The sequence below is a fragment of the Buteo buteo genome, chromosome 2, assembly GCF_964188355.1.
Source record: "Buteo buteo chromosome 2, bButBut1.hap1.1, whole genome shotgun sequence".
Taxonomy (NCBI): Eukaryota; Metazoa; Chordata; class Aves; order Accipitriformes; family Accipitridae; genus Buteo; species Buteo buteo.
In genome coordinates this window covers 73817524-73830577 of record NC_134172.1, presented here as the reverse complement: position 1 = coordinate 73830577, position 13054 = coordinate 73817524, and the positions used below count along the sequence as shown (strand labels likewise).

The window sequence follows — 13054 nt, the reverse complement described above, 5'->3', positions numbered from 1 at the left end:
CCAGAAATAAATGTCTGCAAAAATCTTTTTAAAGTCTCTCCTTCATGTAGGTTTCAGCAGCCTTCTTGAGAGACAAGCCATAAAAACTGATGGGACTTTTGGAAATGGTTGGTGGGACTTCTAGGACTGGGCAGAAGTCCAAACAATTTCTTGTAATCTTCTCCACATAGATCTGTTATTGCTGGGGCAGGTACCAGATGCATTATCACTACTAATCTCCTTCAAGGGTGGAGGGGTGCCTGAGTGTAGATAACTATGATGAAATAGAGCCAGATTTCTGTCTTTATAGAATAAAGACCAAGAAAAGTCCGTGGAATCCAAGGCCTGCTTCTACTTACTAGTGTCAGAAGGATATTGTTTTTATACTCTAAGACCACCAGTCAACCCACAGTTCTCAAACAGCCTTCCCCTCTGTTTCGCAATTGCTGTCCTAGTTAAATTTATAGCCTTTTTTTTTTTTCTACTGGCTACCTCTGGAGCTTCAAGTAATTGTTAGTAGTAGCCCAAATTGAAAGGCAAAACCATACCAAATGTACAAAAACAAACCTCAGCAAAGAACCCACAGATTCTTCTTGTCGCTGCCGAGGCCAGTGGGAGCTCTGCTGTCCGGCCCCGCCGCCACTGCCATGTGGCTCTTCATGAACTTGCTATTTAGCATTAAGGCAATCCAGTGACTCAGGTGGAACAAAAGTTCAGGCACACTTGCCTTAGCCTGGTCATACTTGAACGAGCTGTAGGAAAAGGAACATGGGAGTCAAACTGCTCAGTGAGAGTCAGAGCAATGCACTGTCAACTCCAGAAGGTTCACTTGGGTCTCACCACCCTTCTGGCTTCTGCCAGCAGGAATAACTCCTGGGAGAGTTGTACCGCTCTAGGCTCAGTGGTGCATAAATCATGCAAAGTCATAGCACTTTTGCAGCATTACTGGATACTGATGGCAATGATGTTTGCCCTGTGGGCTGGAATTTATCTCCATGCCACTTGCAAGCATGGCTCTGTTGGCTTCTGAGCCAGCTGAACTGGCATCATCTTGTAGCATTTAGGTTTCACTCTCTCTTTCCAACCTTGGTTAAATTTAAAGCTGCTATTCATAGCTGCTCTCAGGATGTGGAGCTCCAGAACACCACGGGAAGTTTCTCATCTGTTCAAGAAGACACAGATAAATATAGTGATGCCTTCCGGTGGGTAAAACAAGGTTTTGTTGTGCTCTTCACATTCATAGCTGAGATGGCATTTGTACGCACATGCTGTTGCTGTGCCAGCCTCCACCATGGTGGCAGGGTCTTCCTAGGATTTCACTGATGGGATGAGGAGGGGGAAGAGTTCAGACTATTGGTTTAGTTTAAAGCCCCCAAAACTGTACAAAGCAGGGTAAGATCTACTAACTGTGAGCCTGGAAGGTATTTTCCATGGAGGATGAGCTTAGTTTGTTCTGGAGAACAGCTGTTTATTGGAAACAATTTTCTGGCAAGGACCATTCCTTGGCCATCTCAACCTGGGAAATGGCGTTGTGATGATTTACAAGAAAAAGAACACGAACTAGTAACTTGTTTAAAAACAAAAAAAAAGGACAGCAACAACAACAAAAACCCCCAGCAGTTTTACAAAGGGGTTTTTTTAGCTGAATAAAAGGCCTTGAGGCTGCATAAAAACAGCATAAAAATTGATATGTTCCTTTGGGAGGATTAAAACAGATGTTTTCTCTTTTCCAATGGCCAGCATCTGACATTTCCAAAGAAGACACAAAGAACATTTCTGGGATGTGTGTTAGAAAAAGTACTGCTAGCAGCTTATCGGCTTGAACGAAAGCTGGAGTCAAATAATCTCAGAACCTACATCTGGTCACACTTACGCTGGAGAAAAGCCACAGCAAGTCCAGTGGAGCCAGTATAAGGAGAAGCAAAATGGATGCCGAGGTGACCAATGTCCCGGATGGTAATGAAGGCAGCATAAAGCCCTTCATGCTGGGTAGGAACAGCTCAGAGGTCTTCTGTGTGGCCTTTTACAACAGACACCATAACAATGTTTGTGTTTGCAAGGGTCAGGTGTACAGCCAGAATTGTGCATATTAATGCATGTAGATTTCTGCAGTTTGCTCACAAAATCCTTCTCTGTTAAAGTTTTGCAGCCAAAAGTTATATCTGTGATGGCTGCAGAATGCAGTAAAGGCATACAATAGCAATTTGAATTTTTTTTTCTTCTCTCTTTCTTCCACCTAGCTGTTTTGTATACAAATTCACAGATGTGGCAGGATGTGTTTTGGAATGTCGGTGGCTGGGGTTTGCCAGCATCCATTTGACAAATGTGCCCTTTAGTATCGGTGAGGTTAAAGCACTGCCAGAAATGTCCTCCATGATTGACAATAATGATTACTGATTTGGAATTTAGAGCACTCTGCTTTGCCATTCATAAGCAGCATTTCAGTAGTCTTCCAGCCAGGTACATCTCTAGTTACGATAATTGTCTTTCAGTTAGGGAGCTAATTGACTATACTGCAGCAAGTATGGAATAAATCATGTTACTATGGTAGCCAAGGTTTTTGGAAAACAGTATTTCCCAGAGCACAAATGCCATTTCTCTGAATTTTACTTCTTTCCCTGAAAATAGCCCTATCATCACAGAATTGAGAGATTTGAAGTTGGGTTTCACTTTTTTCCAATAAGAGTTCTGCAGCAAGCTGCATGTTGCTTTTCAGTTTTATTTATTTATTTGGTTTAACCTTCATTATGTTGACAGAATACAGGTGTGTGGATATCTTATATACTCAAGCTAATTACTACTGAGACTGACACCTGAGAAAGGGATTTGAAGGAACAAGACAAAACACAGTCAAAATTTGACCTTGAAACATTAGAAATGAGTCCAAAGGACACCATAAGGCTTGGAGACTTCTCAACATGCGCAAAGATTGGACCAAGGTCTGGGTCTGAGCTCTGTAGGTTCATCTGTGCTAATCGGAGTACTTGGCACTGAAGCCAGACTTTTTGCACGAGTAGATAAAGGTCATTTAGAAGGACTGCACTAACTTTAAGGGAGTCAAGAACAGCCTCCCTGGATGTGGTGCATCCATCATTGTGTTGTCTTGTTCATTGAATCATGGCATAAACAAGGTACCAGAGACCATATCCTCAGTAGCATTAATGGTTAAATTGTGATTTTGATTTTGTCTCTCTTCTTTTCAGCCACTGGTACATCCACAAGTGTTTTAACAAAGTATTTTGTTTCTCGCTTCCCAGAATACCAAGAGCATTTCATAACACAGCTGTTGCAAATGTTATGGCTCCGTACACTTCATGTGTTAGTCTTTCCTGTGCTTCCCTTCTCTGAATCACATTTAATAGGCCAAGTTTTATATTTCTCTACTAATTTGTTGAAATTTATTGCATTTGTTGCCTTCCCCTCTTTCTTTTGAAATCAGGGGAACTTCCAAATTTCAATTTAAAAGCATTTTGTTCTAATTCATTTTGTTTTTATGGAGCATAGTATTTGTTGGAGGGAGAGAAGTTGAGATCATAATCTGGCACGGTTGACTAAGTTTCTAAATTTTAAACCACCGCCTTCTCTCTTTTTAAACATTTTCTCTGCCAATACTAAACATTTTGATCATTCAAAATGTAAATTTTACTCCCCATAGATGCTGATGGGTTGTGGATATATTTACATACAAAGGAGCTGTTGAATGACTCACTCAAAAAGTTACTTTCTTGTTCTCAGCCTTAACAGTACAGCAGTTTTTCCCCCCATATTCTGTAGTTTCCGGAATGATTTGCGTGCTCGTCAATCTCTGAGCAGTGTTTGAAAAGGTGCATGTGGTTAAAATGTGTGGAGTGGGAGAACCGCAAATGGTTTAAATATTTTTGCCAGAAGTGCTCGTAATAGCTGCTTTCCATGAGTTGCGTTATGTTACATGGAAAGAATACCCAGAGGAGAACCCCAAGGGCAGCAGCGGTCAAGGGAAGGAAAGTCTGCCAACATCTTAGGGTGAGGAGGAGAAAGCGAGGGTTTAGTCAGAATACAAAAACCAGTGTTTTGGGCTGGGGTATGATGTTCTCAAGGCAGTTAGCACCTTATAACACCAATCTTGCTAGCTGGGTGTGTGCTGTAAGGCCACAGTTGTGTTGGCCCGCAGTGATGGTACCTATATCTCCTCATTGCGCAGCATTTTATGGGACAAGCGTCACTCGGTTCTTCCATGTCCATATGCCTGCTGGGCTTGGGCCTTTGGCACAGATTCCTCTGGCATGAAGTACAAGTTGTTTCTTTTGCAATGCTCAAAACATCGAGCCTGGTTGTGTTTGAGAAGGTAGAACAGCACACTGGAGATTCTCAGAGAGCTCTGGAAAGCCCCGAGCTTCTGTACATCTCCTGGGCAGCATTTCAGAATGTGCTTGGAACACATTTGTACTGCTCAGGACTGGAATCTTCTCACGAGGCCTGTAAGTAAATCTGAGACTATAACCAGCCATAAGTCTCTGATATTAGAATGACAGATTTTCTTAGATCTCCTTGTTCTTCTGTAGACTTATCCAAATACCAGGTCCAATACTGTCCTATCAGTTTGGGAATGGCCCAAGCCTTTCATCAACTATTTACAGAATTACTTTATAAACAACTTTATTTTATGTGTGTGATAGTACTCCTTGAATCTGAGGAGTGCATAATACTAGTCTCTCTTGGCTCACTTCCTCGGGCTTATTTCCTGTCTTCCGCCTTGAATTTTCTTTTAATTTGGAGCCCACTCAAGGGTACACAGGCTAAAGATGACCCTACGGGAGACATGCATCCATGCAGATGTGGGTTTTGACCAGCAAGCAGGTCAAGCGATGATCATCTTCTCTACAGAGGCTGCACTGCTTTCCTCCACTTTCGTCACAGCTTTCTATTGTCTATTTTTTTGTGTGATCTATCTGTTGACTTATGGTGTATTATTTGCTTCAGAATTGATAATGTTTGCATTAAGTCCTAAACATGGAGTCAGGAGGTAGTAAGAACCTTTTCAGGCTATGTGACCTCTCCTAGCAAACTTTGAAGGGCATCTGTTGACCAGCCCTGGCACTGTTTGTTTTGCAAGGAAGCGGGGTCTATAAAAAGGCTTATTACACTATGTAAGTGATTTTCTTTTTGCTAAGCAAATATTTGCAATATATTTTGGTAGATCAAGCATTCAAAGTGAAAAAGCAGGATACCTGCCAGGGATGTGGGAAGCATGTAAAAGACACCTTTAATTGGGAGAACATAGGATGGTTTTAGTATCTTGGATCTACAAGAAAGCCAACACAGGCTCCTACCCCTATTTTCATTGAGCTCTAAGGCTTTAGGCATCTCAACAAATCCCGGAAACTCTTCCCAAACTGTCTATTTCAACAGCTCCACTAATTATTGCTGCAAAAGCCAAGGTACTGCACAAGTGAGACAAATCCTATGACTTCAGCAATGAGCAAGGTCCTAATATGGGGCTTTCCTAGAGGGTGGTTTATAAAATATAAATGCCTGAAGTAACTAAATATGCCCAGTTGCAGAGAGCACATCACTAGCTGGATGACTGCTCACAGCTGATATAATAATTTCTGAATCATTCCTTTGGCTTCAATAAAAGTTGCAAAGACAGTATGTGGCTTAAACTAGTTGGCTTACGAGTAGCAGATCAATGCTAGTCAACATCTAACTTCCACATGTGAATTTCTCCCTCTGCTGTGGTATTGACAGGAGGCCCAATTTATATGCATGTAGTTTATAAACAGTGAGAATACTGGAAATGAGGTCATATTTTATATAAACGTTTATTTCAATAGTTTAAAGAACAAGCCATTCAAAACATCTGGAAATCACAGGAACATGAGTCATATATAATAGCAATATCTTAAATATGCATTAGTAATACAAAGTCATCTTTCACTCTGATAAAAGTTACAACTTCATTTTTCTAAAAAATATTTAAGCCATGAAATTTGTTTAGGTAATACATATATACAGCATCTAATTTTCTTTCTTCTTTCCTGTAGAGTCTGAGACTTTAGAGGTTTGTGTGATAGAAACAATGTGCTCCACCTTGAAGGCTGGATTGGTTTGGATTGTATACGCAGAACTAGGCAAATAATTTACAGCCATGATGGCCGTATGTGCATGTAAGTGACAGATCAGGGTTTTGAAGACCATGTGCACATACATTCCCACAACTGCTCGCCTATTCACAACAACAGATATAGTTATAAATCATTAGGTCTGGAGTTACTTCTAGAATGCCCCTATCTATATTCTAACTGAACTAAGACCTGCTTTCATTATAACCCCCTGCCCATCAGTGTGCTGTTACACTTCCAGCAGTGATTTGGTAAAATGTGTTTGTCCTGTCTTAGTATGTGTGGATTGATAAATAATTGTGGTTTTGATCAGCTACAACTGTTTTATCCTCATCTCTAAGGCAAGCGTTTCCCTTTCTATTTCATAAGGAAGGTCAGCATTAACTTGCACTTCAAAGTATTGTTTGATTTCTTCTACCTCCTTTTCCCAGAACTCTTTGGAGATATCAAACAGTTCAGTCAAGTTGACATCTTCTAAACCCTTCAAGTTCAAAGCAGTGTCAGCAGGGATGTAACCTATGGCAGTTGGCTTGGCAGAGGCTTTCCCTTCAATTCTGTTGAACATCCACTCCAGCACACGGGAATTCTCTCCATAGCCAGGCCACAGGAATTTCCCTTGGCCGTCTTTCCGGAACCAGTTAACATGAAAGATCCTTGGTAGTTTTGCAGCTGGACGATGTGCCATGCTGAGCCAGTGGGCCAAGTATTTGCCAAAGTTGTAGCCAAAGAAAGGTCTCATGGCAAATGGATCGTGCATAATGATTTTGCCTGTTCAAAACACAAATGGAGGATGTAAGGTAATAAATAGTGTGTTTATTCTAAAGCACAAAGATTTAGATCCTCCCAGGATTTAGTACCCATGGTCACTTAACCACCCTTCTGTATCTGAACCAAAGAGCTTTAAGAAACAATTCAAGCATTATACTTGATGTACAAAAAAAGTACAAATTAAATTATTTTTTATAATCAGTGGAAATTAAATTTCTTAAATCTCAGGTCAAGCAGGTTAAATGAAGATCCTCAAGAGCTGGCTTTCATCATTCATGTATTTATGTTGAGCTCTAGAAGAAGAGAAAATTTAAGTTTATTTATCCTAGACTGTAACAAGAACTCCATATCAAGGCTTCTGGCACCCCCATGCCTGCACCCTGTTCTGTATGCTTGCCACCTAGAGGATTATTTTGCTTAATTTGTCTTTTACAGAGAATTTGACTTTTCATTCCAGTACAAATATTTTGTACTGTGAAAATGCACAGGTTGCAAAATCAGCTGCCAAGGCTGTAATGCGACAGAGCAGGCAGTCCAGAGAGGATTGTTTTTAATACAGGTAGGCAGATTAAATTTTGATTTACCTTTGTGCTCAGCAGCTGCTGTTGCTTCAGATCTCATAGCTGCTCCTATAAATACTCCATGCTGCCAGTTAAAGGCCTCATATACAAGAGGCACACCTGTAAAGAACAAAATCACTTCAGTAATTAGAGGTCCAGAAATATTTTTATAACAGGTTTTGCTACCTGAGGTACTGCCGAATGCATGTTACTGTATAATGTATTCTAATTTTTCCTGTTTTTTTTAATCAGTTCATTTCCTGCCCTCTTGTAGCAAAGAAGTTTATGTGAATGTTTTCAAAACTGCCTACTGATTACTGAACACATCCATGTTTAGTTGCTCAGTGGGGGATATCTGGGACCTCAGAATCCCCAGCAGATTTTACTGAAAATAGAATCTAGTCCTGTGGTCATGATATTAGACTCAGACCTAGCATTACTTCTATTTCTTTTCCAACTTTAGGTGACCTTTAACAGATCAATTTATTTTACTTCCTTTTCTGTAAACTGTCTACAACTGGTTCATTTCTCTAACCATTTCCTATCTGAACTAGTTAAACTGCAAGCCAATTGAGACAAGTATAGCAATTTGCTACATGTCTACATATTACCCAGCTTAGTGGGTCCTGATCTCTCTCCAGCCCTTTATTCTTATTATTACCTGTTTTGTGTTAACATCTAACAATTCAGACATTGAAATACCAGTGGCTGTAAGTGTGTGTGTCAAAGGCTAACAGGCAGAAGTTAGACCTACGTGGTTATTTCCTTGCTTTTGCAGCTGTGAAAGCAAAACCTGTGTCTATGCCCAGTTGTGTTTCAACCTTTCTATGGTCAGCACTTCAGCCTTGATACGTGGCTGATGCATCTCTTACCAGCAGGTCTGCGGCCTCCAAATATTATCCCTTCAATGGGCACACCTTCGGGTGATTCCCATGCAGGGTCCATGATGGGGCACTGGCTGGCTGGAGTGCAGAATCGTGAGTTGGGATGAGCACAAGGTTCCCCTGTACAGAGTACAATGAAAAGGTCATAATGGCAGAATTAACATGAATTCAGCAGAGAAAGCCAAGAGAGACTGTGGAGTGCACCAGGCTACCATTATCTGGGGTCCAATCCTTGTTCTTCCATGAAGTCAGTGTTACTCCCGTTGGTAATGTCTCATCAATGCCTTCCCAATAGACACCTCCATCACTGGTTTCTGCTACATTGGTAAAGATGGTGTTCTTGAATATGGTTTTAATAGCATTGGGGTTTGTTTTGACTGAGGTTCCAGGGGCAACACCAAAAAAGCCATTTTCTGGATTGATTGCCCTTAAGTTGCCTGGAAGTTAAATGACAAAATGTAAGTAAATCAAACTGTTTTAATTCCATCCAGAATTTTGTAGCATGTCTTGCTGCACCTAAAAGCAACCTGTACTGGACTGTAAAACAATCCAATTTCAGTTCCATACCTTGTTCATCAAATTTCATCCAGGCAATATCATCACCCACACACTCAATTTTCCATCCTGGCAGGCTTGGGTTCATCATGGCCAAGTTAGTTTTTCCACATGCACTAGGGAATGCTGCAGCAAAATACTTCTTTTCACCTTCTGGATTGGTAATGCCCAGGATCTATTGAAAAATTAATGTAACTGTTAAACACAGTCTTTTTTTCTTGCACTTTTCATTTTGAAGATTGTCTCCCAGCAAGTGGTAATGATAAAATATTTAATTATGCAAACTTTTCCTACAGAAGCACCACCACATAATATAGTTGACAAAAATTCAAACTGTAGTTTATTAATCAAAAAGTCTACTCTTCTTGCCCTTAGAATATCTTTAAGGAGTTCTTACATTGTCAGGTATGTATATAATTCAAACATTTATTTTTATTTTGCTGATTAAAGATGCACAGACTGTATACAGCTGTGTTTCTCAGCTGAGACAGAAGAAAATCAGGCAATATTCTTTTGGCTGCATGACTGGAGTGAAGTGAAAGCACTTCATGTATGGATACTTCTGCAGTTTTCAGAGTCCAAAGATATTTTTTCTGAGACTGTTCTTTTATGCACTTTGAAATTTTTTTTTCAGTGGTATTTTATGGTAGTAGAATGTTTAAATGACATCAGAAAGTAAATGCAGGAAGGGTATAAAGCAGAAGTCATTTAGAAAATCTAGTATTTACAGGTTTTGGAATGCATAGATCTCTTTATAATATGAAAGACAGTCTTCAAAACTTGCATTAATCGTTTGCTACTAGACTTGTAGGGGCAATGTGGATGGCTAGTGATGATGTTTAGACTCTGCTCAAGTAGACAGGTCTGCCTACAAGTAGCCACTGTCACAAGTTACAAATCTTTCTTCGTTTCTGATTTTACAGGTACTATTTTAAAATGTTTGGTACTTAACCTTGCAAGCAGTTTCCTATTTCTCATAAGGCTGCCATGTGATAAATTTGTATCTAATGTTACAGGACTATCCATATGAGACTAATTTCATTGATAGCAAGTTGTGATGTATTTATGTTGAGCTAATTTAGGGTTTAATGGCTGTTCAAACACACATGATTTAATAGCTCTTACCAGCATGTGCTCAGCTAGCCAGCCCTCCTCTTTGGCGATTCTGCTGGCAATTCTGAGAGCAAAGCATTTTTTCCCCAGTAAGGAGTTTCCTCCGTAACCGCTGCCAAATGAAATGATCTCTCTGCGATCCGGGAGATGGGCAATCAGCGTTAACTCTGGGTTGCACGGCCAGTTGTTGATTAATGGTTCTGCAGAACAGAATGTTGTACTCATGAATGCAGCAATTTCCATGCTGAATTGCACTGTTGTTTGATCAGCATCGAGCCTCTGACAGCAACCCATACCAGATGCTTTAAAGGAAAGCCCCTGGTAAGTACTAGGGATAATAATCTCCTTTCCATGAAACTCTCATTCAGCTTTAATTCCTTTAATTGAGTTCTGAACCTAGCGCAGTTGCACAAACCACCCTGGTCTTCTATGGTGTCTCCCATGTGCTGAGAACACACAGTCAGCTCTGAAATATGCCCTGGGGAATTTCCAGGGGTGACAGGTTTTAGTGTCTCTTACCTTTTAGTGGTAGAGGACATCCAACTGAGTGAAGACATTTTACAAACTCCCCATTGCTCAGGGCTTTCAAAGCAGCTGTTCCCATCCGTGTCATGATCCTCATGCTGGCCACTACGTACGGCGAATCTGTCAGCTCAATCCCAATCTTGGACAAAGGAGACCCAATAGGTCCCATGCTGAAGGGGATAACATACATTGTACGTCCTGGGAAACAGGGAGTAGCAAGATGTGGCAAAGAGAAAAGCAAGGAACTTTTGAAATAATCTTTATTAACATGGAGGTTGTTTCTCGCTCTTTTAAAAGCTGTTTGTCTTGTGGATGTTTCTGGTGATGTTTAAAGAGCTGTAGCTTTGTCTAATTGTGTAGCAAGAAGTTTTATCTTAAATGCTGAAAGCAGCTGTTCGGACAAAATGTCTGGCCAGTTTTAAAGGTGGGTAGAGGCCAACTTCTCTGTTGGTGTATATCACTGAACCTGAAATTATTGCTGGGCGTGGGTGTCCTCCATTCTCACCTCACTTCCTATCTGCTGCTTAGTTGTTGTGTGACTTCCTGAAAAAAGTCACCCAAATTTTCATACCTTACTTTGCCCCTCTCTGTGGAGAGAAGGATGCTGGAAAGAGACTATCCTTGCACAGGCATTTGGATCTATGGTAAAGATCTGGATGAAACCAACAAAGTGACTAATATCAGGGGTGTAAACCTAAACCTTCAGCTAAAATCTTTCTTTAAAGATTACAGTAACTAGTAGTAGTAGTGTCTCTGTAATCCTAGGAGTTCAACGTCAACCGTCCTTTTCTTGCCTACCTTGCATGCAGCCTGGGAACCTGGTGTTGAAGGCTTTCTCAAAATCTTCTTCAGACATCCAGCGACCCAGCTGGCTAGTTCCAGTTTTAGGGATTGGAATAGTATCTCTCTGTTCTTGAGTGATGATGACAGTTTTGCTCTCAATTCTTGCCACATCTCTTGGATCAGTGAGAGCCAACCAGCTGCATTTCACCAAAAATCAGGAAATCGGACTTTAATTATCAATATAACACTGCTTACCCTTCTGTGGGACTGGTTTAGCAGAAAAGGGTACAATGCTTTGTAAGGCCAAAACTACAGTGACAGAGCCAGTATAACAGACAATCTCAAAAATCAGTCAGATACATTCTCTCATACAAATTTTTTCAAGACTTTCCAGTATGAATGACAAATTATATGGCCTAGGAAATTCTGGTTACACGTTAATACTCCTTTGCCTCTTATGTCAGTCTTATTCTCTGTTGCTAACTTCCAGGGAAAAGCTAATCTTGTTTAATTCTCATCAGTGTGAAGTTGTTTTGCACAGGGACCACAAAATGATGCCTCAAGCAAAGTGGGTGCCAAGCAAGCACTTTAAGTGTTGGTATGAGTACCTGTGGGATCGGAATCAAGCTTAGTGATTGGCATAGCTCTTTAAGTTAGAGGCATCACAAAAGAAATACTGAGTATAAGCATGATCATAAAAAATGAAGGAGTTTATTAAAGGGGATTCTTTTTCCCCTCTAAAGAATTTTTGCCATCTATTTACAATAGATAGGATTGTTTTACATTTTCACCTCTGTGCATAGAAATTTTCCATGAGTATAAAAATGTTCTAGTTGGGCTGTCATAACCATCATCACTACAGCTAAGCATATAATTAACAATGAATAATTTATCTGGTGAATCTTGCCCTTTTCTCTCCCAAATAGTCTGCAAACAGATTGCCAAATTCCTGCACTTAGTTATTCAAATGTCTTTGCAGATTTCTTCCATGAAGATCTCTTGGTCGGCACGTAATTCCTGAGTATGTACTTGTTGTTAATATTCTCCTTTCATGTTGGGTTGGTTGGGAGAGATGATGAAATATTTGAAAAAAGTATTTGCTGAATACATTACAGTCAAAGCTCATCGGCACGGTATGAATAATGCCTGTACTGAATAATATTTGAACACCCACAGAGCTATTTGAATGCCATAAAAAAAGTATTTGATGAATAAACTAATTGACTAAAATAGTAGAATTCTTCAAAAGATGTATTTGCTAAATAATATTTAGCCATTGCTAATGATTAGTTACATAAGTCTCATGACATTATTTCAGTTCCCTGATGTAACAAATCAATAGAGACAATGTACAGTTGATAGTCCAATTGAATAATATGCTTTATGTTAAGTTTTAGAGGAAAAAGCTTGCTTTCCTGCGTATTTCACCTATGTAAGCCACCGTGCCAAAATGTTCATGGAAAGCAAATAGTGAAGGGTTATAAGGAGTTCTAAAAGTAAACAGCATAGAAAACGCATATTGCAATTCTGAGATGATACTTGACTTCCTTCAGGCTACTCACCAGTTCTCATACTTGCTCAGCTTCTTGATCATGCCTTGTTCTACCATGATGTCCAGAATTTTTTTGTTTTCTTCTTCTGAGCCATCACAGATATGAATGCTCTCAGGCTGGCACAGCTTGGCATTACTTTCAATGAAATCCCTTGCTTCTGGAGGGAGGCTCTGCAAATCCCCCTGGACAACCTTGGGCATGACGTTTACCTCAGCTTTCAACTGTGGGGGCAT

General features: G+C 40.2%; 1 protein-coding gene across 1 annotated transcript; it reads right to left on the bottom strand.

Annotated features, from left to right (window-relative positions):
* Window positions 1–6233: 6233 nt before the first annotated feature.
* PCK1 (phosphoenolpyruvate carboxykinase 1) lies at window positions 6234–13054 on the bottom strand. Its single transcript, XM_075022582.1, has 9 exons — window positions 12831–13054; window positions 11284–11465; window positions 10480–10683; window positions 9973–10160; window positions 8860–9022; window positions 8505–8729; window positions 8281–8412; window positions 7433–7528; window positions 6234–6848 (listed from the first exon to the last, which is right to left on the bottom strand). Exons 1-9 carry the CDS (start codon window positions 13052–13054, stop codon window positions 6394–6396), a joined length of 1869 nt encoding a protein of 622 aa, XP_074878683.1. The 3' UTR covers window positions 6234–6393.